This window comes from Mandrillus leucophaeus, unplaced genomic scaffold (assembly GCF_000951045.1).
Source record: "Mandrillus leucophaeus isolate KB7577 unplaced genomic scaffold, Mleu.le_1.0 Scaffold522, whole genome shotgun sequence".
NCBI classification, from domain to species: domain Eukaryota; kingdom Metazoa; phylum Chordata; class Mammalia; order Primates; family Cercopithecidae; genus Mandrillus; species Mandrillus leucophaeus.
This window is the reverse complement of record NW_012105609.1, coordinates 445,072-456,793: the sequence shown is the minus strand read 5'-3', so window position 1 is coordinate 456,793 and position 11,722 is coordinate 445,072. Positions and strand designations below refer to the sequence as shown.

At 41.1% G+C, this 11,722-nt stretch overlaps 1 protein-coding gene across 1 annotated transcript in view; it reads right to left on the bottom strand.

Moving 5' to 3' along the window:
- Positions 1-11,722, bottom strand: part of LRRC36 (leucine rich repeat containing 36) — a 64,272-nt gene that overhangs the window by 10,751 nt on the left and 41,799 nt on the right. The window contains exons 6-9 of the mRNA XM_011996688.1: positions 10,960-11,084; positions 9,324-9,375; positions 7,226-7,666; positions 3,127-3,425 (exon numbers count right to left, since the gene is read on the bottom strand). Of these exons, the coding sequence (XP_011852078.1) occupies positions 3,127-3,425; positions 7,226-7,666; positions 9,324-9,375; positions 10,960-11,084 (917 nt within the window). The remainder of the gene's footprint in view (positions 1-3,126; positions 3,426-7,225; positions 7,667-9,323; positions 9,376-10,959; positions 11,085-11,722) is intronic.

The window sequence follows — 11,722 nt, the reverse complement described above, 5'->3', positions numbered from 1 at the left end:
AACCCGGGAGGCGGAGCTTGCAGTGAGCTGAGATCCGGCCACTGCACTCCAGCCTGGGCGACAGAGTGAGACTCCATCTCAAAAAATATATATATATAGTATTATATTTTATAAAATAAATTGGGGAGTAATATAAAAAATTATAACTCAAAGTAAGCCTATATTTAATATATTAATATATAATAAACATAAATATTCTATAATATTTTATTTAAGACAGAGTCTAGCTCTGTACCCAGGCTGGTGTGCAATGGTGTGATCTTGGCACACTGTAGCCTTGAACTCCCAGGCTCAAGCAATCCTCCTACTCCAGCTTCTGGAATAGCTGGAACTACAGGTGTGCACCACCGTGCCTGGCTAATTCTATATTTTATTTATTTATTTATTTATTTATTTATTTATTGAGATAGGGTCTTGCTCTATTGCCCAGGCTGGACTGTAGTTGCATGATCTCAGTTCACTGCAACCTCTGCCTCCCAGGTTCAAGCAATTCTCATGACTCAGTCAGCCAAGTAGCTGGGATAACAGGTGTGTACCACCATGTCCAGCTAATTTTTGTATTTTTAGTGGAGACAGGGTTTTGCCAAGTTGGCCAGGCTGGTCAAAAACTCCTGGCTTAAGTGATCTGCCTGCCTTGGCCTCCCAAAGTGCTGGGATTACAGGCATGAGCCACCATGCCTGGTATTTTTTTTTTGTTTTTTGTTTTTTGTTTTTTGTTTTTGAGACAGAGTCTTGCTTTGTCACCCAGGCTGGAGTGCAGTGGCCTGATCTTGGCTCGCTGCAACCTCTGCCTCCCGGGTTCAAGTAATTCTCCTACCTCAGCCTTCTGAGTAGCTGGGACTATAGGCGTGTACCACCACACCCAGTTAATTTTTTGTATTTTTAGTAGAGATGGGGTTTCACCATGTTGGCCAGGATGGGCTCAAACTCCTGACTTCAGGTGATCTGCCTGCCTTGCCTCCCAAAGTGCTGGAATTACAGATGACTTACACCTTTCAGAAATTAAAGAGTATATTTCTTTTTTATTTATATTCAAGCAGTTGTTTTAAAGCTTTCCATAAAGAGAAAAATAATGTCTAACAGAAAAAAAGGAGTTTTTAAGATTGTCTAGAAAAGCATATTGAAATTTTAACAATTCTTTATTTGTTTATTTATTTATTTTTATTTTTTGTAGAGAGAGGGTCTCCTGTGTTGCCCAGGATGGTCTTAAACTCCTGGCTTCAAGTAATCTTCCACGTTGGCCTCCCAGAGTGTTGGGATTATAGGTGTGAGCCATAGCATCTAGCCAGATTTTAACAATATAACATGAAATAGAGGTTAAAAAATTTCCTAGAACATGTCTGATTAATATAACATCCCAAATATGCTAAATGTTGCTGGATCTTCACACTGAATACATTAACACACAGTTAATGTTCTTGTCTGGTAAAATAAGCATGGGGGACTGAGAATGAAAAGAGACCAAAAAACTAAAGAAAACATTACAAGACTGCCCCCTTTGGTGCACAAAAATTACAGCCACTTCCAAAGTTCTGAAAACTGAATAGAAAGTCTTTAAAGAGTAAAAAACAAAAACATAAACAAAAGCACTCCAAACAAACCAACAAAAACTCTGTAAACCCACCCCAATGTGTAAGACTTCCAACAACTGAAAAATAAGTAACTAGAAATGGCTGTTTTTGACCAAATCTCCTGCTTCCTGACAGAGCAGTAAATGATTGACAAATGGTTCCTATCGCAAAGATTCTTGGGTACAAGGGAAGAGAAGACCCTAAGAGCTGGGGTTCCTCTAACCACATGGATGGATCTTCCTCATGATGGAAGTAGAACCTGGAGAAAAATGAACATTCAAAAAGACAAGAGAGGAGAGTAGAAGGCATTCTCCACAAGGGATGTATGCAAAGGCAGGAGCAAAACTTGCTAAGAACTAGTAATGATAAAGTTTTATTGTATGACACTATCATACTAGGATATTTTATTTTATTTTATTATTTTTTTTGGAGACAGAGTCTCGCTCTGTTGTCTAGGCTGGAGTGCAATGGCTCGATCTCGGCTCACCACAACCTCCTCCTCCTGGGTTCAAGCGATTCTCCTGCCTCAGCCTCCCAAGTAGCTGGGATTACAGGCATGCACCACCAAGCCCGGCTAATTTTGTATTTTTAATAGAGATGGGGTTTCTCCATGTTGGTCAGGCTGGTCTTGAACTCCCAACCTCAGGTGATCCGCCCGCCTCGGCCTCCCAAAGTGCTGGGATTACAGGTGTGAGCCACCGCGCCCAGTCACTAGGATATTTTATAAAATGAATTACATGTATACTGTTTATATGGGAATGGTTCTTGATTTTTCATTCATTCTCTGAACTACTTTCAGCTAAAAATCCCTTGGATAATCTAATTCATCTTGCTTGCTGCTACATTGGAAAAAAAATTTAAATTGTTTTAACTTCTAGACAGAAAAGCAAAGTAATGATTTTATTATTATTATTTTTTTTTATGAAACTGAGTCACTCTGTCACCCAGGCTGGAGTGTAGTGGTGCAATCTCGGCTCACTGCAACCTCCACCTCCGGGGTTTAAGTGAGTCTCCTGCCTCAGCCTCCTGAGTAGAGTAGCTGGCACTACAGGTGCGTGCCACCACACCCAGCTAATTTTTGTATTTTTTAGCAGAGATGGGGTTTTGCCATGTTGGCCTGGCTGGTCTTGAACTCCTGACCTCAGGTGATCCACCCACTCAGCCTCCCAAAGTGCTGGGATTATGGGTGTGAGACACTGTGCCCAGCCTGAAGCAATGCTTTTATAAGAACTATTTAATGTGCGGCTGAAGCAAATGTGTAAATATGATGAGACTGTAAACATAGATGCTACAGAGTTCAATCTTCAGCTGGAAGTAGATCAGGGACAGTTCTCCCTGTGATATAAGTGAGAAAATGGCAGCAGTGGGGGAATGACTTTCCCAAGAGCAGAAGGTTCAACAGACATTAGCTTGGCAGCATTAGCCACCAGCCTCTAAAAATCTCTTTGAATTTCTAGCTCTGTTGGTCAGAACCACCTCCACTCCCAACAGAACCCTCATTCTGGTCTTCAACCTGACATGTTTCTTGCACAAACACAAACAAGCCAATACTTGCCTCGCTGCCTGTAGCGTCTTGGAAACCATGCTTTAGATTCAGGTTGGCAAGGATATTGTCCTTCAATTTGAATCCTCTCTTCGATGGGCTTAATGACCTCTTAGTAAAAATCTTTCTGTCTTCTGAAGTCCCAGGAGACAACAGCAGTGTCCGCAGAGGAGTTGTCCTATTTCCCAGGACAGCGTTGTTTGGGACAGAACCATGTGCTGATGTTAAATCACCGAGGCTGGTAGATAATTGTTGCTCTACATTGACGAGTAGAGCAGGGTCACTGTTGAGATGGGTTGTGGCATACAGATCTGTGGAAGAAACAGGCTGAGAGATGAACCTGCCCCTTGACTCCCTCATGTCTCACTTCTATCCATACCTGGCCTGTAGTCCAAGGGTCATAATAACCACTCCCTAGCATACATCCTCAACTCTTTGACAAAACTTCAACTCTGGTTAAATCCAACTGTCCACATATTCCAAGCCTACACCAGAGCAGGGGAACATAGCTGGAGAACGAAACGCATCTGTTCTGACCTTTCTAACTTTAAACTCATGACCACTATTGTAACTGTGCCCTTAGTGGTGCCCAGTCCTTCTATTTTTTTTTTTTTTTAAGAGTCTCGCTCTGTTGCCCAGGGTGGAGTGCAGTGGCACAATCTCGGCTCACTGTAACCTCTGCCTCCCGGGTTCAAGATATTCTCCTGCCCCAGCCTCCCGAGTAGCTGGGTCTACAGCCAGGCACAACCACGCCCAGCTAATTTTTGTATTTTTAGTAGAGATGGGGTTTTACCATCTTGGCCATGCTGGTCTTGAACTCCTGGCCTCAAGTGATCTGCTGGCCTCGGCCTTCCAAAGCGCTGGGATTACAGGCGTGAGCCACTGTGCCCGGCCTCTCCTAATATAATACTTTGGCCAATTTACTCTTCTATTCTCTGAGACAAATATTTCACATCTCTTTTCTTTTTTTTTGGGAGGGGACGGAGTCTCGCTCTGTCGCCCAGGCTGGAGTGCAGTGGCCGGATCTCAGCTCACTGCAAGCTCCGCCTCCTGGGTTCACGCCATTCTCCTGCCTCAGGCTCCCCAGTAGCTGGGACTACAGGCGCCCGCCACCACGCCCGGCTAATTTTTTTTGTATTTTTAGTAGAGACGGGGTTTCACCATGTTAGCCAGGATGGTCTCGATCTCCTGACCTCGTGATCCGCCCGTCTCGGCCTCTCAAAGTGCTGGGATTATAGGCTTGAGCCACCGCGCCCGGCCCACATCTCTTTTCAAACTTCCAACACCTTCTCTTCCCTTCTTACTCCCAGGTGCCAACCTCCTTTATTTCACTGAGAGGCAATCAAAGAAAACATCTACGTGATCGCACCATTAAATCTACCAACTCTCTTGTATTTGTATTAAATTCTCTGCCTTTCTTCTTATTACAATAGATAAACTATCTGTGCTTTTATTTAAAGCCAGCATCTCCACTGGTGGACTGGATTCCATTTTTTATAATGGTCCCTTTTCTCCCGGGCATCATCAGTTTTCCCTCCACTAGATCATTTCTACCAGGATCTCCTTGACCCCATCCCCTCTCCAGCTACAGTTCCATTTCTCTGCTTCCTTTTACTGCAAAACTCCTTGAAGGGGTTGATATGGGTTGGCGGTGTCCCCAACCAAATCTCATCTTGAATTGTAGCTCTCATAATTCCCACATGACAAGGGAGGGACCTGGTGGGAAGTAACTGAATCATGGGGGTGGGTCTTTCCCATGCTGTTCTTGGTGACAGTAAGTCTCATGAGATCTGATGGTTTTATAAAGGGGAGTTTCCCTACACAAGCTCTCTTGCCTGCCACCATGTAAGACATGACTTTGCTCCTCATTCACCTTCTGCCATGATTGTGAGGCCTCCCCGGCCATGTGGAACTGTGAGTCAATTAAACCTCTTTCCTTTATAAATTACCCTGTCTTGGGTATGTGTTTATTAGTAGTGTGAGAACAGACTAACACAAGGGTTGTCTATATTCAATAACTCTACTGCCTTGCTTCCAATTTTTTCTTGAATTCACCTCAGTGAGGCTTTCATTCTTATGCATCCCCTGAAGCTGTTCACTAATGCCTTCTTCACTGCCAAATACCATAATCACTTCTCAGTCCCAGGCTCCCTCCCTCCCTATCAGAAGAAGCATTTGACCTAGCATTGATGACTCCCTCATTCTTGAAACACATTCTTCACTTAGCTTCCAGGATATCACTTTCTCTTGGTTTTTTCCCCTCTATCTTACTGGCTGCTGCTTTCTCACTCTCCATGATGGTTTCTCTTTATCTACTTCTAATTGTTGGAGGGCTCAGGACCAGTCCTCAGATCCCTTTTCTATCTATATTTACTCTTTCAGTGAGATTTCACCCAGTCTCACAGTTTTACTGTCACCCATACACTTATAATCTCCAAATTTATATTTCCAGCCATACCTTCTTCCCTAAACTCTGCACTAGTATGTCCAATTACCAAATTGGCATCTCTGGAAAGTTTTAATAAGGCACCTGAAACTTAAGATGTCTAAAACCCAACTCTTGATATTTATCTTAAAATCTGTATCTCCCATTCTTTTCCATCTTAGTAAATGAAAGCTCTGTTCTTCTAGTTATTCAGACTCAAAACCACAGAATCATCGTTAACCCTTTCTCCCACACTTCATCCTGGATCCATCAGCAAACCATGGAGTGTCATCTTCAGAACATATTCAGAATCTGACTACTTCTCACCACCTCCACCGCTATCTGTCTAGCCCAAGCCATCATTATCTGTTACGCTGATTCCAATCTCTTAAAGCATTTAAAAAAAAAATTTACCCTGCTCCCCATAGTCTATTCTCAACCCGACATCCACAGTAATTCTTAAGTGAGATCACATCACTCCCTTGCTACAAACCCTCCAACTCCTTCTGATCTCACCCAGAATAAAAGTCTGGCATCTTTCTTACTTCACCTATACACTCTACTTTCTTTGCTGCAGCCACACTGGCCTCCCTGAGGTTCCTGGAACATGAAAAGTATGTTCCAGCCTCAGGACTTTTGCATTTATTCCCACTGTCTAGAAAGTTCTCCTCCCAGACCCACATGGCTTACACTCATTCAAGTCTCTACTTTTATGGTGCCTCATCAGAGAAGCTTTCTGGACCATTCTGTCTAAAGCATCACCTCCTCCTTATTATGCTCTATGCCCTTATATAATTTTTTCCACAGCACTTACCATAACCTGACATATATTTACATGTTAAAATGTTTATCATGTGTCTTACCCCATGAGAATATAAGCTCCATGAAAGTAGGGATTGTCTTCTTATTATGGTAAAATATACATGGAACTTTATTTTGTTTGCTACTTTATCTCCAGAGTTAGAACAGTGTCTGGGACACTGTAGGTGTTCAATGAGTTTGGTTGAATAAGTAACAGAAGAGTGATCTCTGTCACTAACTCTGAAACTAACTTTTGTTTTTGTTTTCAAGACGGAGTCTTGCTTTGTTGCCCATGGAGTGCAATGGCCTGATCTTGGCTTACTGCAACCTCTGCCTCCCAGATTCAAGCAATTCTCCTGCCTCTCAGCCTCCTGAGTAGCTGGGATTACAGGTGCACGCCACCATGCTCAGCTATTTTTGTGAGTGCGTGTGTGTGTGTGTGTGTGTATTTTTGGTAGAGATGGGGTTTTACCATGATGGCCAGGCTGGTGTTGAATTCCTGACCTCATGATCCGCCCAGCTCAGCCTCCCAAAGTGCTGGGATTACGAGCATGAGCCACCATGCCCGACCTGAAACTAACTTCTTCTGAAAGTAACTCAGAATAGAAGTGACTGTGAGTAAAGACTAGATGTCCTGGGATGCTACTTAACTAAAATAGCAAGTAGCTGTGATGCTCACTTTCCTACAAATTTTCCCTAATATATATATATATCATGTTAAACTAATACCCTATAGATTTCTGGAGGTTCCAAGGACCACTGGTGATCCTAAAATACAACTTAAGAAATACTAATACAATTTCAGAAGGGTTAATTCCAAAATTTTCAGTTATATCTTCTACCTTCATGCCTATGAAGAGCTGTAAACTGACAGGAAGCTGTTACCTGAACTAAGCTTCAAAAGCCTTCTAGTGCTGGAGTCGGGGTTTGACAGAGAAGTCAATAAGTCTCCACAGGAATGTGAAGCAGTGGCCTTTATGTCATTTGAAGGCTTTATGCTGTACTCTTGATAGTTCTTGCTTCTCTGAGGCCTTTTACCAAGACTTCCATGCAGGGATAGAGTTTGAGAATAATGACTGTCATAATTTTCCAGACCAACATCTGAAGGTAACTGATAGGGATGGATCTGGCTAGAATCACCCACATCCAGGCGTTTACTCAACGAGGCATCATGGGTAAGCTGAAAAGTATCAGGTTTTGGTATCAATTCCTTTTCTGGAGAAGAACCTGAAGACTTATTGTCCAAAAAAGATACTTGGTACCCTTCTCTAGTCATCTTCTCTGGGGATCGGACTGTGGACTGACGAGGCGAGTAATGTCTGAACTCTAAACACCACCAAGGGAAAAAAACAAAACATGGTAAGAATTCTTTGTGGCCTAGCTGGGAGTACCTCTGTTCACTGAACATACTCTGCCAGAAACACCTCTCAGGAAGAGGTGATTTATAATTCTGATTAATGGTAGCATTAAGTGATGAAAGGACTTCCACATGGAACACCACCACCACTAATAAAATGTGGGACTTTTGTGTAAACAGTAAATAATCTATAACATTCTGGAGACAAATTCTTTTCCTTTTTTTTTTTTTTTTTTGAGAGAGGGTCTCACTCCGTCACCCAGGCTGGAGTGTAGTGGTGCAATCTTGGCTTCTTGGCAACTTCCACTTCCCAGGTGCAAGCAATTCTCGTGCCTCAGCCTCCCGAGTAACTGAGATTACAGGCATGTGCCACCATGCCCAGCTAGTTTTTGTATTTTTAGTAGAGACGGGGTTTCACCATGTTGGCCAGGCTGGTCTCCAACTCCTGACCTCAAGTGATCCACCCGCCTCAGCCTCCTAAAGTGCTGGAATTATAGGCATGCACCACCACGCCTGGCTAATTTTTGTATTTTTTGTAGAAACAGAGTTTCACCATGTTGGCCACACTGGTCTCGAACTCCTGACCTCAGGTGATCCACCTGCCTCCACCTCCCAAAGTGCTGGGATTACAGGCATGAACCACTGCTCCTGGCTGAAAAAAAATTTTTTTAATTAGCCAGGTGTGGTTGTAGTCCTAACACTTGGGAGGCTGAGGTGGGAGGATTGCTTAAGCCCAGAAGTTTGAGGTTACAGTGAGGTGACTGTGCCACTCTACTCTAGCCTGGGCAACAGACTGAGACCCTGTCTCAAAAAAAAAAAAAAAAAAAAAGGAAGGAAGGAAGTGGGAAGGGAAGAAAGAGAGAGAGAACGAATTGCCTAGAAATCTACACCCATCTAAAATACCCTTCAAGAATGATAGTGAAATAGAGGCATTATTACACAAAGAAAAGCTGAAAGAACTTATCACTAATAGACCTACATTAAAGTATGTACCACTAAAAGGAAAGGAAAATGATATCAGAAAGGAAGCCTGAGAAGAAAAAGGAAGTGAGCAAACAGTGGTTAATAAATGGATAGATTTAAATCTACATTGACTATATAAAAAAAATTATCTTGTGAAGTCTTTAAAAATATAGAGAATTAAAATTCATAATAACAACATATAAGTCAGGAAAGAGTAAATGAAATAAAGTACTATAAGGTTTTTGAATTATGTAAAAGAAGACTTAAGGTATTAACAATTTAAACATTATGTAAGTTAATGATACATATTATCATTTGGGGAATAATACTAAAAATATAGAAAAAGCATATAACTTATAAACTAGTAGAGATAAACAAATGGATGAATAAAAAAATAATAAATACAAAAGAAGGCAAGAAAGGTAAGAAAAAGAATAGTCAGCCAATGCAAAAAAAATCAAGAACAAAGAAGGTCAGAATATCCACTCTTTAGGCAGAGAAGTCCTACAGGTTACTAATCATCCAGGACAGTCCCTCACGAAAGCAGAAATTATTTGACTAAATAGGGCCCCCGTATTGAGACATCTTCATCTCCCAAATCCCATCACATCCAGACTTCTCTGATTAGTATGGCGGAAAATACTCAGTGAGCAAAATATTTACCATCTTCATGGTGATTGTCACTTGGCATCTCCCTTCTTGCCACTTCCTGTGTCTAAAAAAAGTTTGAAAGTTTAGGTAGAAGGAAGTCCATGTGCGTTCAAATGTGAGCTTATTAGACCAGGGGTTCAGAATACTTTCCTGTTAATGGGAAAGACTATCCTTGCAAGTTAGGGAAACAGACCTTTAAGCAAAGGTCCAGTTTGAGTCTATTTTAAAACAGTCACAATACAAGGAGATTCTAGAGTTGCTTGAATATCCTTAGGAGGTAAAGAACATAGCAAACAATGACTGTACTTTCTCTGCTTTAGATAGCTCAGCATACAAGGTAGATGAGGCCACTTTCCAACTTTGCTTTTTCTGTTTAAAGGACTCTCATACTTATTGTACCAGCTGGTAAAGCTGACAACCACCATAGCTAAGGGGGTTTTAATAGGCTGAAAATTAATCTGAGGCATAACTAGGCAAGAATTGAAGCAAAACAGAAAGCCATCTAGGGTTTGCTTTTAAAAAAATTATCTTAAAGTATTCAGTGTCTTTTTGGTAGTCATGGAGAGAAAGAAATCCCACTTCCTTAATTCTTAAACTAAAAAGATACAGCAAACTATTCAATTTCCTTTTTTCTCACTTCAAGAAGTAATTTCAGAGACATTTTTTTGTTTGCTTTTTAATCCAAGAAGTGCTATTTAACTGGAGATTGCAATACTCTTTGTCTCCACTTCCTTAAGTCAATATGGTTTTAAAAAATGGTAACTAAGATCGTTTCTAAGTCACCCAAGTAGAATCTCCAAAAACAAAGAAACTGATTAAATGCTTATCTTTTTTAAAAGGTGAAGGTAGTCTATACCCGAACTGAAAAGAATAGTACTTTTTACTAATTCAGTCTTGATTATCCAAATTATGGATCAATCAGAGCCTTTGCTGCTTTTCTTTCTCCTCCTGGCTATTTTCTACAATTTTATCATTCATAAATATATCAAAGAAAAGGCAAAGAAAGGGAGTAGGTGAATATAAAGTAGTCAGTTCTGCTCCTTGTATCATATTCACTCACACAAACAAGCCTTACATAATGGTTGCATCCCTTCTGTCACCAATTTTTTCACTAAAACCTTATTTTTCACTACTCCCCATCTTGCATGATCTCTATCTTCCCATTGCCCACAACTTCCATGCCATCTTTACCCCTTAAACTTTACTTTTTTTGTTACACTGAAGAGGCAGCTTTGCGAAAGTCATACCTTAAATGTAAGACTCAGCATTAAAGGGCAGAGGTAGAAAATGTAAGAAGCAAGGCAACAGGAGATGGAGATACTGGATAGAGAGGAGAAAATTTAAAACCAGCCAAAAACTGTAACAGTTGCATTCCTGTTTGAGGACCAAAATGCCTGTCACAGATATGCTAAAGTTATATGTATAAATATATGACATTAGATAACAGGTTAGTGTGAGAGAGGGGGAAATGGGAGATTGAAATTAATGGAGAAGGTACTCTACATTCTGTCCTGCCCTTTCCTTTAAAAGGGTCTAAAATGCCTTCAAACAAGTCCTCTGAGACCTTCATAAATAATTGAGAGACCATTGAATTATCAGTATTAATCACTGACTAGCCAACAGATCAGCAGGAGAGTGAATACATTACCTGTGCCCCCAGTGGGAAGGTGTCTAATTTTTGATCAGGTGTACCATTGCCCTGAGTTGCAGAAGTACTTAGGGAATCCTTTATTTCTTGGTTGGGGAAGGGAATAAAAAGTCCTTTGTTTGAGTCTGTGTTAAAAGAAAAAGCATACAATGAAGCACTGACCAGACTTCAAAGACAGCATGTCTAATGGAAAGATACTAAAAGGAAAGTCACAAGATTGAGTGCTAGTTCTGGTGCCACCACTTGGAGACCACGTGAATTTGAGCAAATCACTTAACTTCTCTACATCTCTCACTTCATTTGGAAAACAGAGATGATAAAGTCTAAACTTTCTATCTCTTAGGGTTGAGCCAGGTTAAAACAGGATAATGGATATGAAATGGCTTCATAATTTATGAAGTGCTCAACAGAAACTGAGTGGAAGGCAAATACTTTGCACATTTCCTAAGCTAATAAATAATTAACTTTGATACCAATTAAATAATCTCCAACTACAGGGGGAGATGCTGGGAATAGACTCCTGGTATTACACATCTCTAGGGTACTAATCAGCAGTCAGCACTGATTGACCATATCAAATCAGCCTTTTTTTACCTTACTTTCTCTCTTTTGTAAAAAGAGAGAAACTAAGCTGGGCATGGTGGCTCACACCTGTAATCCTAGCACTTTGGGAGGCTGAGGTGGGCAGATCACTTGAGGTCAGGAGTTCAAGACCAGCTTGACTAACTTGGTGAAATCCTGTCTCTACTAAAAATACAAAAAT